We start from the raw sequence: 15,307 nt of genomic DNA, 5'->3' as shown, positions 1-15,307 counted from the left end.
CCGTACCAGATTAAATATTGGGTTGATTAGACTTCTTACTTAACTTGCTGCTGGCTTTGCAGAGCTTGTCGGGGTCTTGTATTCAATTTAGCTGTTGACAATAAATTGTACATTAAAGACGGTCGTTCACAATAGCTACCACCCTACAGTGGCACGAGTTAAGGGCTGGTATGGCAACATTTCCCCCTTAGCAACTTCCGGTCAGAAGTTAATTTTTCTGATTCTGAGTAAAAGTTGATTTTCTTATTTCTGGAGAAATTTCTTTTTTTTTTTTCGGGGCCGGGGGAGGGGGGTTCAGATTTGACTTCTTCAAATGGCTCCAGAATTACATTTGCTCCAAAAGTAAAAAAAAATGAGGTTACGTAACCAAACGAATTTCTGCTCCAAAAGTTGCGTTAGCAAACAGATTTCTATTACAGACTCATGGAAAATTCTATTTCTATAATTCAGAGTGATCGAGACTTTTTCCTTAATTCTACGCCCACGGACTATAAATTTATTTATACGAAAAGATCTGAAAAAATATATATTTTTTAGTGTACAAATCCTAATAAAAATGGAGTCGAAGAATCATGGATAAAAAAGTGACAAGTAACTTATTAAGTTTCTTTCTTTTTTTTTTTTTTTGTTCCGAATGAGCCTGCATACGGCCAATTCATACGACCCGTTAAATTTCCATGCCGAAATACTCGAGTTTTGGTACACTCGGCCCCAGAAGGGAGAGACGCCGACGCGGGTTCCGGCGGTGAGTTAAAAGCACTCGAACCTCGCTTACTTATCCGACGAAGACGATGCAGATTAGAATTCCGTATGGAGAGTAGACATCCTTCAGAGGCAAAGATAAGGGGAAGATCTTCATCCAAAATCTCATGTGAATAAATTAAGATCCAAGGGCCATTGCCAGATGGAGACTGTGAATCCTCCAAGCCATAAATGCATCACAGCCAAGCTAGTATCTGTTTCGATGTTATCTTGTTCGAGAGCGTCGAATATCTAAATTCGATCATATCAACAATGCAAGAAAGTAATAGAAATTCGCACAACATAAGAATTTACATGGTTGAGCGGGGGAGATATTCCGCCTACCTACGTCAACGGAGAGATGAGATTTGTTTCACTAATAACGTAAAAAAGTGTACAACCACTCTTTCTCACACCATCTCTTTCTATAGAGACCTATTTCGCCCTAAATATATATAGCGAAACCTTACATGGCACAAATTACAAAATTGCCGATATAGACTCCCGCGCTGTCCCGTCGTCGGGGGCTTTTCGGAACCACCTCATAATCTCTTGGATAACATAATATAAGACATTAACCTCAACAGAAAGTGCCCGTGCAGCTGCTGTTAAGTAATCAAGTAAGAAAAGTTTGCCGTTTTCGCTTGCGCCCCGCTTCTCTCGCGACGATATCTCGAGCTAAGTTCGGCAAGTAAACTGTCGTTGACGTCAGCCTTCCTTGGTTTAGTTGCTTGATTTGGAAAGGGTACTTGACGCATCTGGTGTATGTGATTGGATTTGTAAATGGTCGGGCCATGAAAGCCTGTGGATCAGACAGATTAATGGAAAATCTCAAGGTGGTACTTGTAGGTCACCAATCGCCCATCTTGCACCCTTCCAAGCATGATCTATGAGATGGACGCTTAAAATGCCAGGATGTCCCCTGAACCCTAACTCACTCAAAACTCTTCTTCCATTTCTGCTTATTCCTTGCTACTTTTAGGCATGAAGACTCTGTTCTATTTCACCCCTCCTAAACAGTCCTTGCAATCTGACCACAAAAAAAAAAAAAAAAAAAAAAAAAAAAAAAAAAAAAAAAAACCAGTCATTGCAAGCAGCTGGACCCAGAAAGTATTCTGACCCATTATATGCTTCAATCTTCAAATGCACATATGCAAAGGTCAATGCGCTCCGACGATATGGCATAGCATAGCTACCAGGGAGACTTAGGGACTAAATTTGCTAAGACTCGAGCTTGTCATAGCGTCAAATGGTAGTATCATGTTGAGTTCTAACCAGATCGATAGATTCCTCAGGTTTTCGAAGATGAGGAGCTTGCACATGAAGCAGTTGGGGGAGGAATGTCTGTCGCTTTCTAGTGCCATTTGTTGACGCCGACGGGGGATTTTTGAATGGCAACAAGATTCAAAGGGGCTTTGGGAAACATATGCCGAAGAAGGTTAAAAGAAAAGGAGTTCGATCATCACGTCAACATTGAGCTTTTTCTTTCGGATGTTGTTAGGAGGACTAGCTTCTCAAGGAACATAGGCAAAAGTCTTCCAATACATATCACAAGTGAGAAGTACAACTCCTCGGTTTCGTGTAAGTTGTAATTTGCCATCCGCTGAAACATATGCAGGGTCCAAACTTGATCATGGTGGGTAAAATGGATGCTTGCGTATAATGGAGCTTGCCTCAAAGCACCATGAAAAAACTCTTAGGTGGCGTAACTCGGCGGAGTTCTCTCGTCTTGTCTATGCACAGGTCTGGTCTCCTCTCGAGTTCCTCGAGCGTTGTCCGAAGTAAAGCAGGAGGAGGCCATCTCGACATGCTTACTCATATCCTTTTATCCAAACAGGGAGATTGTATATCAGGATTCCCAAGCCGAAGGAGACGGCTATTGTAGCAATCGCATATGCATAAGCTCGCCAAGGGTGCTTGCTATGTCTCATCGCGTCGAACTCGGCCATGAACGTCGACACAGTACTCAGACAGCCTAGAAGTCCAAATTGGATGCCCGTAGCAACCGTGTCACAAGTCTTGGTATTCACCTTCAAAAAAAGAATTTTAGATGATCGGAACACAAATTTGATATAATTAGTGCAGCTGATAACTGTCGCATTAAAAGTGGATCCAACAAAAGATTAAGCAAAAAACAGATTCCCAAGAAATTAGAGATCACTTTTGTTTCTACAATGTACACGAACCGGCCCAGTTAAAGTACGGTCTCCAAACTGTACGTTTCTTCGTAATCTGAACAAATGTCTAACTGCTTCATCTCATATGAGACGCGCAGATATGGAAGTACCATTTCACTCAACAGTGTACATGACATTCAAGCAAATCTGGTGGGGCTTTTAAGATGTGTGAGTCCAGATATTCAGCAACTTGAAATTAGTTTGTGCACTTACTGCTTTCTTCATAGTAGAGAGAGCTGCCATGACACAAGCTGCAGAGACATTGGCAATCAGAGTCCCAAATGGAACCCATTTCAAAAGACCAGTCTTTCCTAGCCCACGCCCATTCAGTCGTGCTAGGAACCACCGGATCCAAACACCTACTGGCCCGACGGCGCAACCCAACCACAGTTGAGCATCACTGCCCCCATTTCCAAACTCACGTTTCAGCTTTATCGCACTAAGAGCCCATAATGACCCCAACGACAGTACCATCATCAGAATCATAGACAAGTGACACTTGCGGCTGTTTGCTCTCCAGCTCTTTGCAGATAGGTCGTTGCTAGAATTTGCAGGGTGCTTCTCCATTAACCATCGGAAGCCCTTCGCTGTCTCCACCCCAAATTCAATTGAATAGGCAGCAAGAAACAATCCTGCGAAAAATCATAGATAATAAGGCTAGTCATTCCATGTCCACGGAATAAGAACCCCTCTCTTGGTACGAATGATCGACCATGACAAAGCCGATGCAACTAAACTGAAAATGTTTGCTTCGTGCATAACACTGACATGGAAATCTTCCAATGAGTACATACCAATTAGATATCCAAGGACCGAAAACAGCCACTTGCCATCTACACTAAGGTCAAGCATCTTCTGATCCCAACCACTAAACGTTGTAAGGCTACCCAAATAACCAGTTGACAATCCAATTGCTAGAAAATCAGAGACTTCGGATATATCTTGCTTGAAAACAACACCAATCCACCCCATCAGAAAAGAACCAACCTGAAATGAAGTATCAAGTCGAAGGAAAGATAGGTACAATCAACATCAAGGATCAATCACCATGCGAAATCGAGTGACAATTTTTCGGGTATATTTCGGTTCCACTGACATAGCTACAACATATTGCCAAAATACTAATTCAAAGTCGTAATCTCATCTTATCCTAGCACACACCTCATGAACACGTCCCAATAAGCATGTTTCTGATCACATGTGAACTTAATCACAAAAACTCTGTATGCCATGTGCATGATCTCATCGCATTCATGAAGTATATGCATACAGTTTTCTGTTCATCTGTGTGGGCAGGCAACTGAGAGAGAGAGAGAGAGAGAGAGAGATGTGACCATGTTTGAAGGAAGATCAAGGTATAATATAGTTGTATCACTTGTCACTCCAGCAACTGCAGGGCCAAATAGCTTTTGAAGTAAATACCTTGTTAAGACCTGTAAGTCACAACTCATGAAATGTAAGTCTCTGTCTTCTTTGCATAATTTTAAGTTGCAAGTCAAGACGGCAATATTTAACAAACAATACCTGAGAGAACAGACATGACGAACAGAAACAAAAAGGACCAAATGACTCTCATGAATAATAAATAAATGCTGATACGAATAATCATAAATAATGGGCTCTACATGTTTTCAGAATCGATTCTGATTCTGCTATTTAGAAAGTCAGTCTTTTACAGTCTTCCCTACTAGCTTGGTGATAACTTACCAAACTCAGTGGTAAATGCTACTGCTACGACATAATTTGTTTTCTTTGCTGATAATTGACAATTCACGCAAGCATCCACACTGGCGTCTCTCTCTCTCTCTCTCTCTCTCTCTCTCTCTCTCTCTCTCGATCAAGACGTAGGTCAATTGAATTTCGGATCCTCAATGGTGTATGCAGCCTTGCTGTAATGATGATCGCTGCAGGCAAAAAGCCGAGTCATTCCAAAGAGAAGAGTAGCCACAAACTTAAATCTATAAGACATGATCTTTTTAATCACGTCATCACCTATCAATTCAGTAATTTAGTGCAGGGTACGAGTAAGATTGTTGATGATAAAGAAGTATCATTCCGAAATAAAGGACAGAGCCGATACCAAATGTACTGACGTGAACTCTGATGTGTATAGTTGACTGACATGTCAAGGAAAGGGACAGGCTTAAAGACAATGCGAAGCACTCTCAATCCTGAAAGCACATTATCATAGAGCTAGTGGAGAAATCTTGGGATGAAGACACTCACGATGTCTAATAAAACTATCTTTAGTTCAATCCAGCAAACAGAACAATGCATCAGGAGCTTTTGCAGATAAGATTTTTGTTGCTCACCTAGAAACATTAGACTATTAGTGACTTCCCTTAGAAGCGACTTTTTGACAAGTCATTTTCAAGGATGAGTTGGGGACTAGATCCTCTAATTCCGAAGCTAGAACTGGACTTTTTTGTATTTAGATGGAAATACCATGTTTATTTATACCTAAGCCAATGGAAGTTCTAACGCATTTGACAGTTATTGGGCAGTGCTCTTGAATGATATACTTCCTTCCTACATCAAGAATTTTAGCAGGTGACACGTGAGAAATCTCCCTGAATTGTTCCTAGAAAGTATCGATTTTGTGCATGGAAGCACAGGAAGTATCATCGTTTATCACATGGAAATACTCATATCATTTGGATCGAATCAGGATTAGAAAGTTAAAACATTCTTTCAAGGTTAGTACAAAATTTCCAAAGTTGAAGCAGCACATTACCCCCAGAATCCCAAAAACGGCAAGATGAACAAGACATGATATGTACTCCAATGACTGAGGCAACACTTTCTCTTCATCCTGCACAAAAATACAGAGATGAGCAACATTACTTTACTGTAAAGGCATATGAGAGATGTCGATGTTGAGATATGAACAGAAATTTAAATAGATAAGCTCTTGAACTCACCTTCTTCTCGTCTACGGGCCTCAAGATTCCATCAGTTGATAGAGGGGCCATGATCTCTTCCACCAAGGGTGATACAGGGGAGACGGAATTCAAAGTCGACAGATCCCGAGACCAAAAACCAATAGGATGCAGCAGGGTGTCCTCTTGAGTTGGAAAAACTATTCCATTCTCTATAGCATGATCTGCAGAGAAACGCAAACTGCCACTTTCACTGTACCTCTTACTGTTAAGAGCATGATCCCCGATATCGCCAGCCTCTGAAACCCTCTCACTTTCAATGTCATCATCCATCTGATTTGGGAACACGCTTGACAAACTCAACGAGCCTCGTCTCAATGAAGAACCATTGCTGCTTGTCCTGCCGTGAGACATGCTTCGTCTGCGTTCCCGGTCATCATTCTTGAGTTCCATGCCCCACCAGCTGAGCTATGGACTATCAAAAAAATTTTCAATGGCTGCAGAATCGGCAGGACAAATATTTAACGGGACTTCCAGAGATTTCACAAGAAATGGACATCATAGGGCCACTCACGTAATGCCTGCATCTACTTTTCTAAACTAAAGATTATTCAACAGCTCCACCTTTACATAACCCAAATAAAAGGTAGCTAGACATACAAAAAAAGGGGACATTTCGAAAGGAAAAAATGGCAACCAAACCATTACAGAGATTAGGGAGGGAGAGATTTGCTAGTAGAGGTCACTTTACAAACATATCAGACTGATGGATCGCCTCCCCGGATCCCACCACATTGACAATAATCATTGAAATAGTTCTAAATGAAATGCACAATCACAGTGTGATACATCACTAAAATTAAGGATGTCATGTCAAATACAGAAAATGAATAGTTACCTACATGAGAAATGATGGAGAAGGTAACTCAACACCACATATATGAAGTGGAAAGCATGAGGCACTCAATATAGCCCATATTTAACATGAACAAACAATTTAATGAACAAAAGTGAAGTTTCCCATCTAAAAAGAGACTGGCGCGCAATCTGTGAGCTCATCCTGGCTGTTTTCTCACCACATATGCAGATATAAAGTCCTTCGTGTCACAAGCTTGGTCCCACAGCGCCCACACGATTCCTGCCATATAAACTCCTCACGTGTTTAGATATGGCAGGAGGACGACCGATCACAATCCCAGGCACAAGCTAAGTAACGTGCTCGACTATAATAACTCAAAGATGGTGATTCTAATAATCAGCTCAGCAGATTAAACTATTCTCCCGATGCTCCAATCACTCTTCTCTTCACCAAAGTTGCCATTAACAGTTCCATCGACATCCCATTAAAACAACGAACTTCGTTGACGACACTTAGAATTGAGTAGATCTCTGGATAAGCTTATACAATCAGCAATCTCTGACCAACTCTAGCTGGTAAGGTGTCGAGTTGGACAGTTTGCTCTTATTTTAATTCGATTCAAGTACACCGTTAATGCCCTTTTCTCCAATGACTTGAAAGGTGAGATATACGAGACGAAACAAATTTGGCGCACGCCAGATGAGGAGTAATTTTGGGCAATCAAATCGTCGGATCGAAGCTGTGTCGCTTCCAACTGGCATCAAGATCCGCGAATTGACATCTTCACAAGATGTTAACAAAACCGTGTCCCACGATGATAGACTGAGCATTCCCGATGCCATTTTGTTTATGTTTGATGATTGCCGACATTGGAGTGCAATTGAGAATGGACATCTACAGAATCCCAAAAGTTCCAAAACTTTGACAAGCAACTTCGTTTCACATATTCAAACGCAATCTTCAATGAGGTTCTTATTGAAGCGATTCAAGACTGTTCAGTGATGACGCTGCATCGATTTCCTTAGAAAGCGAGAGAATCTTTCAGACGAACAAGGAGTCCGTAACTTTTAGTGTTCTTTTCCTATTAGAAAATATATCTATATATATAGAGAGAGAGAGAGAGAGAGAGAGAGAGAGAGAGAGAGATCGTACCGGACGTAACAAATGACTTTCCTAGAAAGGCCAATCCGATTCCGGTTCAAACCCTAGCACAGAAATTGCGAACCCAGCCCCAGCGAAGAACCGCCACCTTTTCCCGCACGCAACTCACGCGGCGCCGTCGTCCTCTTCGAGCTTTTTGACCGAAAGGAAATTTTGAAAATGAAGAACCAACGACGGAGAGCGAAGACTCCTCGCGAGAGAGAGAGAGAGAGCGTGTGTATGTCAATAAGAAGCTTCTCACGCTCGTCGAGATCACGATGAACGAAGAATCGGAGAGCCAAAATTGGTCGAGAATCGCGATGAGAAGCAGTCCTTCGCGATGGAGCTCCGGCGAACTGCTTGTCTTCCAGGATGCGGCCGAAATATCTTACGCCACCATTTTAATCAGACGAAGCTGATTGCAGGAGCTCTCCCCAGGTGCAACAATGGCCGCTCCTTCGACGTGCCAGCGACGATATAAATTGTGAGGGAACGGGGGAGGAGGAGAGAGGGAGGGTAACCGAGCGGGAATGAGAGAGGCGAGGGGACAAAAAAAGTCTGAAAGGTGGGCCCAATTCGGACAGATGGCAATCAATGAATGGAGTGGAAATTTGCTTACGTGGACTACTAAACTCACGTAATAGTTTCTCCAAATCTCGTCTTTGACTTTACAAAGTGGCCGCAACGACGAGACATAATTTTACGTAAGGGTTCCCCCTTTTTCTTTTACTATTGCTAATGCATTTATAAAAAAAACTGTATAATATACGATTTCTATTAGGCACATAGTTCATTTAATTCTCTCATCATATAATCCGTTTGCATCGTGGTTGACACGGGTAGTTGTTTCGACCATTCATTATATAAGTTTGTATCACAACATCCGCATGATATTACTTTAGCTAGCATTACCTCTTCTCATTGCTTTTTTTCCCTTCCACATGGTAAAAAAAATTCATTTGCGTGCAATTATTGCCATGCTTTTCATTCAACTATTTATTTATTGAGATTTAAAAACTTTGTATTGCGTAATAAGAATATTAGAATGTGTTTTTTTTAATAAGCAGAGCACTAACCATTTACGACTACCTATTTGCGATCCACTTTGGATTTCATTTTTTAATAATGATGAGGTTGGAATTATACAATCTGTAAGGTGCTCATTATGCATAACACGAGGACAATCGGTGTATTGAGTATTATAAAGTTTCCATCGTTAGTTGCTTAACAAGTGTTCTTGGAACACCCGTTGACGTAATCCTACATATAATGAAAAAGAAGGAAACCCCTCGTCCCCCTCGGTTGATACTAGCACCCTCAGACATGAAAATTATGACACTTGTACTCGTGAAAATAAGGTACTAACTCGGATTTCGTGTTTGATTCTACGCTGATAAAATCTCCATATAAGTAATTTATGTGAAAATAGTACTTACATGAACTTGGTTAATTTTGATTTGCATGATTTTCCCTTGACCTATTCAATATAAGATATTACTTTCATTTCTCATTTTTTAAGTTTCTTTTTCGATTTAAAAAACGGGTACCTTCATTCACTTATTTTCAGGTTGGCTCATGATATTTTTCCGGTCACTTGGTCAAAAATCAAGTGAGAAAATGGGGTTTTACCGAATTACTAGGATTAGCGGCAGAATTGCTGAGAAAATCATCGGAGTAATTGTCGCTGGCTATTAGGCGTAACACGTTCAACTTCTTCAAAGTGATTAAACCACACGAGAATTTTGATTTTATCGTCGATAATAATGCATGTCCATCCACCAAGCACCAACTACGATATTGTTAATGCATGACATGGTTGAATAAAGGATGGGAAATCGATTATTTAGGCTCTATTTGTTTCACAAAAAATAGATAATTTAGAAAATATTTTCCTAACTTGTATTGCTTAAAATTATTAATCAATGAAAAATATTCTCATAACTTGATGTCGGAGAGAGTGTAGAAAACTAAGAGGTAATACAAGTGAGAACTAAAATGGATAGGCCGCTCGCCATCAGTAGGAATCTACTTAAGGGATAAAAATTAAATGAGAAGAACTTCTTGTTCTCAAGCCCACAGGCTCCAATAAATTATGAATCAAGCAAGTCTTACATTTTATCTGTCATAGCATGCTTATATAGATAAGCATGGAACAACCCTCCAAGCATGAGTAAACCATTAGAAAGAAAATAGACTAAGCATTAATAACGTGGGAACTACCCAACATTAAAGAGGCGGGGCCTAGAAAATGCATTGAAACACCTAGAGACTTGAACTTTGCCTCTTGAAATCTACAACACACTTAAAAAAGACCCATAAAAACTAGGACTAATGACATTTTACCTGATGCAAAATTATTAAACTTAGACGCTAAATTTGTTCACTAGCCTTGACGTAAAATAACCATCTCAAAAGATCAACAAATATCCAAGAAAATTGATCAGAATAGTCTCCCATCAATATGTTGCTGATTGGCTTTGAAATCGGCAACTGGCCTGGTGAATCGTTAACATATAACTTGATCGGCAATGGAAGAATTATCAACTCTTTAATCGATAGCTTCAATCAGAAATCATTCATGGGCATCGTTACGTAGAGTCAACATCTTCACAGAGTTGATCGACAAGAACACAATGCTTCCGCATCATTATCAATAGCAATTTATATCGCCAACTATGAAAATATTTTCCTTTTCTTCATTTTTTTTATTAAGCGGTATAACCAATCATTATTAGGAAATTTTTTTTCAAATCATTCATTTTTGTCAAATCAAACAAAGCCTTATTCTCGCATCCGGTGACGGATTTGGATTTGTGATGTATCATGCAATGCAATACCAAAGGGAGCATGGAAATATTTTTAAAAAGTTAATAAATTAATATTTAGCACCTATGAGAAATCATATTCAAATTAAAGCTTAATATAAAGCTTTCTTTTAAGATTAAAAAAATGAACTTGAAATTAACATCTAAACAATAAGATTGTATATGGTTTTACAAAGAAAAGATTGAAAAATGAAATGCCTTAATTTATCCACAGTAAACCGTACGTGTAGAAAACAAGTTTATATGGTGGAAAAATTCACTCAGATTTCGTGATATATCTCTTAATTTTTTTTCTCTAATGATTGATTGAAAAGGTGTAACATAAAAGAGAAGAAGCGTGACTGCACAAATAGGTGTAACGGTGCATGAAATCGCCGGAAAGAAGCTAGGCCAACATATGCATGTACATATATATGGTTTGATAGCAAATGGAGACGTGTCAACCTAGTACACACAATTTAGGGGATAATTGCTGAAAGAAAGTCATAAATCAATTGCATGAATGTCAATTAAGTCTTAAAAATTTCAATTTAGCCAATTTAGTCGTAAATATTTTGATGATTTGTCAAATATAGTTCTCCTGATCAATTTTGGGTCAAAATTGCTGAAATGAATACCGGCTGTCCTACGCAACATGGTCAATACTGATTTGGATAGTTTTTGTAATTTTTTTTTTTAAAATGTGAATTTTTTTCTTTTTTTTTTTTCCTTTTTTCATTTTTTAAAATGAAAATATTTTTTTTTTAAATGCATGAATTGTCCACGTAGTGGTCGAAATAGATAAATACTCAAGATATTTATGATTAAATTGATTAAATTAAATATTTAGAACTAAATTAATAACTATACGGATGGTTTTTTAGGTAAATTTACCGTCAATCGAGTGGAATCATCTGTGGTCATGAGAAAAGGGGACAAAGACCCCAACGTTGCGTGAGCGTGGCGATGACGTAAACCAAAAACTCTCGTCCGGCAAAGATTGAAAGGAACGTCAGTGATGCATGAGATTGAACGAACTGAAACCATTCTTTTCATGATGCTGATCTCGTTGCCTTCATCATCATAGAGCTTTCAAGCTCGTGACATTGCCAATCGCCATTATGTGGTGGCTACTCTGACTTTGACACGATGTTCCCCATCAAGGGAAGTGAAGAATTTGGTTTTTATCATTAGTGACTAATGATTTCGAAATAAAGGGATTCTGAAAAGTTATGCATCATGCTCTAGTTTCATGGTATGTGATTTTTCTGTTTTTGGTCAGACATGATATGTGATTAGAGATGGCAAAATGAGACAGATACCCATTTTTTAATTTATACTTAGCGAACTAATCGATGTGTTTGTTAGTTATTATTTTATTTTTTTTTAAAAAGATGCTCATAGGTTAGAGTATGAAAGCCCAACTGTTTAATGGCTCTACAACATAACCATTTTGAATCCCTTTACTCAAAAATGCAGATAACCGATGCCCGGTGAAAATTACTCGAAAGTTTTAAATTTATTATGCGGTGGCCAATTCAGTTCTAAATTTTTTAATTTGGCAAATTTAATTCGAAACTTTTTTACCACTTCCCAATACAGTCATTCCAACTAACTTTGTCACAAAATTATTGATGTGGACGCCAGTCATCATATGTGGCATGATTGGCATTGACTTGAACAATTTTTTAAATTTTTATATATTTTTTAATGTATTTTCTTTATTTTATTTTTTTCACTATGGGCCGGTGAGGGTATTGCGGCCCTCCCCTTTGGTCCGCCACCTCTACCAACCGCAGCCGAGGAGGGGAATAAGAAAAAAAAAAAAGGAAAGAAAAGAAAAAGGAAAAAATTAATAAAATTCAGAAAAAAAAAAATTGTTCTTGTAATCCAAGTCGACGACCATCTATTTTGAGCCCTCTGGGAATGCATAGCTAAAGCCATACTATAAGTGACGAAAGTCGCCCAAATACAAATGCGAAATGCTCATGTTAAGGCCTTGCTAACATCTTCTTATTTTTGTTAATTTACCTTTTTAATTTGATGTGAAATTTTATCCAAGTAACAAATTCACACAAAAGAGCTTAAAGCGGGTTAAATGATTGGTTGTGTTAAATACATATTTGTTTTAGTCATATGGATTGGATCGGGTATTGATTAGGTCCATATCTAAAATCATATCCAAATAAAAATGTGTCGATTTTCGTTTGACCCGGTTTCGACCCGACTCACTGTTCCACGGGGTTCTATAGAGGGACATGGGGAGAAGAACACTAAAAGTATCAAAAATTGTGTACGCCGCTCATTTTAGTGCCAAAAATTTTTGCCAGCTCACTTAAATACCAAATCGGAAAAAAAAAATGATCACTTAAGAGCCCACGGTGAAAATTCCCGATGAAAATGACTACGTGGCATTTATAGTTAAAATTTTAATATGACTTGGCATAAATATATATTACGTGGCATTTATAATCAAAATTTCAATCCGACTTCGCGTAACAATATTAAAAGATAATTTGGAAAGATAAACTTAAAAAAAGACAAATTGAAGCAAAAAAATAAATAAATAAACAAACAAACTTTGGCTTGGCTACGCCTTGCCATTGGCTCTTGCCACGGTTGCCGGGAAGGGCCGATAGAGGTCGGTTGAGCCTCCTTGATGCCCGATGACCATCTTCGGCCCCCGGTGAGTGCCCGATGGCTCGGATTTCATTCAAGCCAAACGTCAAACCACATTATATGCATTCAATATACTAACTTTAGATTTCAGTTTTTCTGCAATGTTTCAGCCAAAACTTGACATATAAAGCTCTAACTCAAAATTGCTCGTCACAAATTGATCTTCATTCAACAAAATTTGCTCAGAAATTCATCACCTAATTTAGTGCTTCATACTTGGCAAGAATAGGGTGTACCGAGGAGCTCACTTGGATCGAATGGCAAGAAGTCGTTGAAAGCCGGTGACAACGGGCAACCTTAGGCAATGCCTCACCGGCGACCCTCGCTCAAATATGGGGAAAGGGTTTGGGAGAGGGTTGCACCCAACCCTAGATCTGGGCCATCAGGCCCTCATTGGCCCCCAAGCATCAAAGAGGCTCATGCGACCTCCGTCGGCAGCGTCCACCATGTTGGTGATTTATTTTCCTTTTCAAATTTTCACTTTTTTTATTTATTTGATCTAATTAATTTTTTATTTTAACTATATTTTTTTTGAACTTTTAGCTTTTTTTATTGCTGACTGGGCCTCCAAAGAGCCAAGTCTGCTTAAGATATAAATAATAATAAAAAAAAGCCACGTAGGATTTCCTATCAAACAGATCGAAGTTGGCACTAAAAAATCATTTTTCAAAAAATTTAACATTTAAGTAGTCCAAAAAAAGCTTTTGACATTAGAATGAGCGCCATACACAACTATTGACTGTTCGGATATTTTTCTTCCGCTCGAAATGTGTTGTTCTAACATCACTCTGCACTTGCATCTCAAAGCATTGTACACCCGATCATGGGCCAACAAGCTTGCCCAACTCATTGCACTAGCGCACTTAGTAGGGTTGAGCAAAATGGATCAACCATTCCACCAAAAAAAAAAAATTATAGACCAACCTATTAAATGTGTCTCGAGTTTTAAATCGTTTATGGAACCAATCTGAATCTGCTAAGAAATAAATCCAAGAATTCTAATTGCGCTTAGAATTTCTTTTATATATACATACATATACACACACATGAGTGGAGATTTGTTTTTGTTGGAAGAAGATTCACCTTATGCATTGGACGAGTCCTACTGCAGAATGGATATTGGCGCTACAGGACAAAAGGGAAGGGCTCACATATAATATATAATATTGTGGGGCCCATGGAGGAATAAAAAGAAAAGAAAAGAAAAGAAAAGAAGGGTTTGCTTTTACTTCTCTGTGCAATATAAGCCGTATAAAAGAAAAGGGTGGGTCTTCGTGGGTCTCTTCCTTCCCTGACGAAGCCGCACAAAACAGTAAGAAAGCCGCTCCGGGAGGAATAAAGAAAAAACAGAAGAACACGTCGTTCTTCCTGATTTCTTCGCCACGACAGGATCAACGGATGCCCGAAAGGTCCTGTGTTTGGTGTGTTTTATTATATCCACTTATGAGTTATTTTATTTATAAACACTTAGAATTTTTGTATAATTAGGTGCGGGAAATACGACCGTATTGAACGATTGAAAATTTAATTATTCGATTATAGTTGATTGTTCTTGCTGGCTCTCCCCGTGGATGTAGGTACCGATATTTGGACCGAATCACGTAATCTCCGGTGTCCTTTATTATTCATCGTTATTTCTCCGGGCTTTTCGCATTGAGTTATTTGCAAGATCTTGGTCACTTCCGCTTTATATTTCAACACAACAAAATCGGAAATCACCCGGACCGAACCGGTTCCCAATTAGAAGGGGAAACCAGATCAATAATTTTAATTTTATGCAAAGTGTTTTTTTCAAGCTGGTGAAATTTTAATACATCCTATCCCTTTCATCGTTCGCAAAGCTATCGGGATTCTCGGGAAACCGGAGAAATTGTTTGTTCAATTTCCATGAAAAAAAAGAAAAAAAAAGGAAAAAAATACGGTGGAGGGAGGCAACCCGGTCACTCGTATCTCCGTCATTTTCCTAATTTGCAATACACTCTAATTCATTTCGTGTTCCTGTATTAATTATGCTTAACACAAGCATGC

General features: G+C 38.9%; 1 protein-coding gene across 4 annotated transcripts; it reads right to left on the bottom strand.

Annotated features, from left to right (window-relative positions):
• Window positions 1-2,183: 2,183 nt before the first annotated feature.
• Window positions 2,184-8,247, bottom strand: LOC125313858 (fluoride export protein 1-like). 4 transcript variants are annotated; one of them, XR_007197537.1, is made up of 8 exons: window positions 7,809-8,247; window positions 5,840-6,294; window positions 5,653-5,730; window positions 4,253-4,351; window positions 3,713-3,905; window positions 3,132-3,550; window positions 2,465-2,771; window positions 2,184-2,425 (listed from the first exon to the last, which is right to left on the bottom strand). XR_007197537.1 is itself a non-coding variant. In XM_048274626.1 (8 exons), exons 2-7 carry the CDS (start codon window positions 6,248-6,250, stop codon window positions 2,553-2,555), a joined length of 1,419 nt encoding a protein of 472 aa, XP_048130583.1. In that variant the 5' UTR covers window positions 6,251-6,294; window positions 7,809-8,247; the 3' UTR covers window positions 2,184-2,469; window positions 2,513-2,552. The 4 variants fall into 4 exon arrangements, 3 of the variants coding, with proteins under 3 accessions (XP_048130583.1, XP_048130581.1, XP_048130582.1); XM_048274626.1 differs by having other exon boundaries at window positions 2,184-2,469; window positions 2,513-2,771; XM_048274624.1 differs by having other exon boundaries at window positions 2,184-2,771.
• Window positions 8,248-15,307: the final 7,060 nt, after the last annotated feature.

This window comes from Rhodamnia argentea, chromosome 2 (assembly GCF_020921035.1).
Source record: "Rhodamnia argentea isolate NSW1041297 chromosome 2, ASM2092103v1, whole genome shotgun sequence".
Taxonomy (NCBI): Eukaryota; Viridiplantae; Streptophyta; class Magnoliopsida; order Myrtales; family Myrtaceae; genus Rhodamnia; species Rhodamnia argentea.
The sequence above is the reverse complement of the archived record's forward strand: the minus strand, read 5'-3'. Positions and strand labels throughout refer to the sequence as shown.

Coding starts and splice junctions, on each gene's coding strand:
- LOC125313858 (XM_048274624.1), bottom strand. CDS start 6,250: ATGGAACTCAAGAATGATGACCGGGAACGCAGACGAAGCATGTCTCAC. Junction 3,906..4,252: donor TTGATCTTCCTTCAAACATG/GTCACATCTCTC, acceptor ACTTCATTTCAG/GTTGGTTCTTTTCTGATGGG. Junction 2,772..3,131: donor TCTCTACTATGAAGAAAGCA/GTAAGTGCACAA, acceptor CTTTTTTTGAAG/GTGAATACCAAGACTTGTGA.